Here is a 3,191-nt window from a genome sequence, read left to right as displayed (position 1 = left end):
GTTTTTCCATTTTTATTTTTTCAAAATGTGCTTTTATAATTATTTTTAAAATAAATTCAACATTGACATTTCTATAAAGAATGAATGCAGTTTCGGGACTCCTGTCCTGCCAGAGCAAATGAACACTGCTTTTTCTTGGCCCTGCTCTAGTTTGACTGGCACCTTGATGCTCCACAAGGTCATCTCAAAATTCAAAGTTCTCTTTAAAAAATAAAGCACAAGGAAAGCAGCACAGTTGTAAGACAAGACACCCAGAGAGAACTGCAATCCACAACATATATAAACTAGCCTGAAAAAGCAGAGAAGAGATTTAAATATTTCAAAAACTCAATGTGAATAAAGGCACAGACAGATTCAGTGTTTATAAAAAAAAGGTCATTTCTTTAACTTTCGGGTAATTCTATTTACAGATACTATAATTCATTAGTCCACACTAATCTTTGTGCAATTCATAAACATAAATTTATTATATTAACAAATATTTTCAAAAATATTTTCTTTTCATGTTGAATATATTAAAATTTTTCAGTTGAACAAAAACACATTTACAGAAAGTTTTGTACTAAATTTATTTTAATGGTCTTTAACAAACCATGCATTAAAATTATTTTGGTATTAATAAGTAAAATATATATGCCCTAATACATAAGTGCATAAAGAAATTTTTTTTTTCTAATTTAAAAAAGTTTGGTTCGGTAATAGCAGAAGTATCCCTGCAAAATGTGAGTTAAATTTGGAGATTATGCATACCAGCAATGTATGGAAATAAATAATCATAAAAAGCAAAATTAGCTGCATTTCAGAGACAATAGGAGGTGCATAAAAAGAAACTTCCCTCTTATAAAAAGGAAGCATTGTGTTTTCAGCATTGCAATTCATATCTTTGTAATTGCAAAGATGGCTGAAAACAACTACTCGGTGACAACAGAATTCATCCTGGTGGGATTCTCAGATCACCCAGACCTGAAGACCCTCCTGTTCCTGCTTTTTTCTGTCATCTATCTGATCACCATGATTGGAAATCTCGGGCTGGTGGTCTTGATCTACATCGAACGCCGTCTTCACACACCCATGTACATCTTTCTGGGAAACCTGGCTCTCATGGATTCTTGCTGTTCCTGTGCCATCACTCCCAAGATGCTACAGAACTTCTTTTCTGTGGACAGAAAGATCTCGCTCTATGAATGTATGGTACAGTTCTATTTTCTCTGTCTGGCTGAGACCACAGACTGTTTTCTTCTGGCAGCAATGGCCTATGACCGCTATGTGGCCATATGCAACCCTCTGCAGTACCACACCATGATGTCCATGAAGCTCTGCCTTCAGATGACCATAGGAGCCTACATAGCAGGAAATGTGCATCCTATGATTGAAGTGGGGCTACTGTTGAGGTTAAAGTTCTGTAGGTCTCATGTAATCAAGCACTTTTTTTGTGATGTCCTTCCATTATATAGAATCTCTTGTACTGATACACATATCAATGAGCTGATATTATTTATTTTGGCAGGGTCAATTCAAATCTTTACTATTATCATAGTTCTTGTGTCTTATTTTTATATACTTTTCACTATATTCAAAATGAAATCTAAAGAGGGAAGGGGGAAAGCCTTATCCACTTGTGCATCTCACTTTCTTTCTGTATCAATATTCTATGGTTCCCTTCTCTTCATGTATGCTCAACCACATTCAGTCAATGAAGGAGATAAAGATATACCTGTAGCTATTTTCTATACCCTAGTAATTCCTTTATTAAACCCTTTCATTTACAGTCTAAGAAATAAGGAAGTAATAAATGTGATGAAAAGAACCATGAAGAAGAGATGATTCTACAACATGAGAAATAAAAGACCAAATCCATTGGACAGCTGATTTAAAGTTGATCATGCCTTTTGCTAAATGCACCTATAATAAGAAAGTGATCAAATGTAAAGAAAAAATTGATCAACTTATTGAAACCTAAGAACATTTGAATGCAATTAGCTCATAATAATTAAATTCTGTTAAATTATGCTTGAAATTCTCAGAAATAATTTAAAGAACTGCTGAAGTATTGGAATGTATCTTGGCACATTTTTCAATATATCTAATGAATTTTAGGAATAAAGTTGTTATACTAATTGTCACATTCATTAATATCATTATCAAATTTTTTAATTTCAGATCTTAAAATTTCAAGAAAATTTCAGACTTATTTTTAATAAGCAGTTCCATCATTGTAAGAAAATTTTCATTGAAGAATTTGATTTTCTATTTTACATTTGTTTTTTGAGAGATTATATTTCAGTGTGCCCTCATCCAAAATATTCTCTAACAAGAATATTTTTAAATTGAGAATTAGTCATTTTTCATCTCACATTTTCTGAATCTTAGCATTATACCAGAGCAATTACTGATAATAAGGCTTTTCAATTCATGCCTCAAAAAATGATTCTATTAAACTGAAATTTCTATGTTTCTTGATTTTTTCCTCATTTGATTACTTGTCCATTATAAATGATAGTGAAACTCCCAAATGTTTCCACTAAATCAAATTTTTTCTTCTTCATGATATATTACTTTTTGTTGGTTTTTAGGAATATAAACGCCTTCACCAACTCAAATGAAATCATTCAATATATTCATAATTTTAAAAACATTCAAGCCTGACAGAGCAGAAAATAAATGAAAACTCTAAATATATAAACAAAAATACTTATTCACCCGAAAAAAGAATTTCACAAATATACTAGAGATTGTAATAAACTTTTGACCTTTGAATCTTTCTGACTAACTGAACATTAAAAAGTTTCAATCAAAATTGCCTTATCTCTAGATGCTTGGAATCTGGAAAAAGTAATATTATCTTTTAATGTTTCAGACTTTTACAAAGAACTATAGTCAACTAAGGAATGGTGAGAACAGGATAGTCTTCCCCACAGAAGAAGACATCAATTGGTTATCCATTACCAAATGGTCAGCACTGAAAAATATTATATGAATACTCACACACAGTTATGTGTGTATACATATGTATAATATATATATATATATGTCATAGTTTTCAACACATGTATGTAGAGATAGATGATCATTCAAAAGACCCAACAATTGGTGAATGATAGGTAGATTATAGATGGATAGATGTTAAATGGATATATGTATGGATAGATAGATGATAGATAGATAGCAAGATAGCTAGATAAATAGAATTA

The 3,191-nt window shown here is 31.2% G+C and overlaps 1 protein-coding gene across 1 annotated transcript; it reads left to right on the top strand.

Moving 5' to 3' along the window:
• The first annotated feature begins 897 nt into the window (after positions 1–897).
• LOC121465397 (olfactory receptor 5K3-like) lies at positions 898–1,824 on the top strand. Its single transcript, XM_041678637.1, has one exon. The coding sequence runs from the start codon at positions 898–900 to the stop codon at positions 1,822–1,824; it is 927 nt and encodes a 308-aa protein (XP_041534571.1).
• The last annotated feature ends 1,367 nt before the right edge of the window (positions 1,825–3,191 follow it).

The sequence above is a fragment of the Microtus oregoni genome, unplaced genomic scaffold (genome assembly GCF_018167655.1).
Source record: "Microtus oregoni isolate MIOR12 unplaced genomic scaffold, Mior012 000030F_ref0000283, whole genome shotgun sequence".
Lineage (NCBI taxonomy): Eukaryota > Metazoa > Chordata > Mammalia > Rodentia > Cricetidae > Microtus > Microtus oregoni.
Note: the sequence above shows the minus strand (reverse complement) of the source record. Positions and strands in the feature narration are given on the sequence as shown.

Bases quoted from the DNA above. Each gene is read 5' to 3' on its own strand.
- LOC121465397 (XM_041678637.1), top strand. From the start codon at position 898: ATGGCTGAAAACAACTACTCGGTGACAACAGAATTCATCCTGGTGGGA.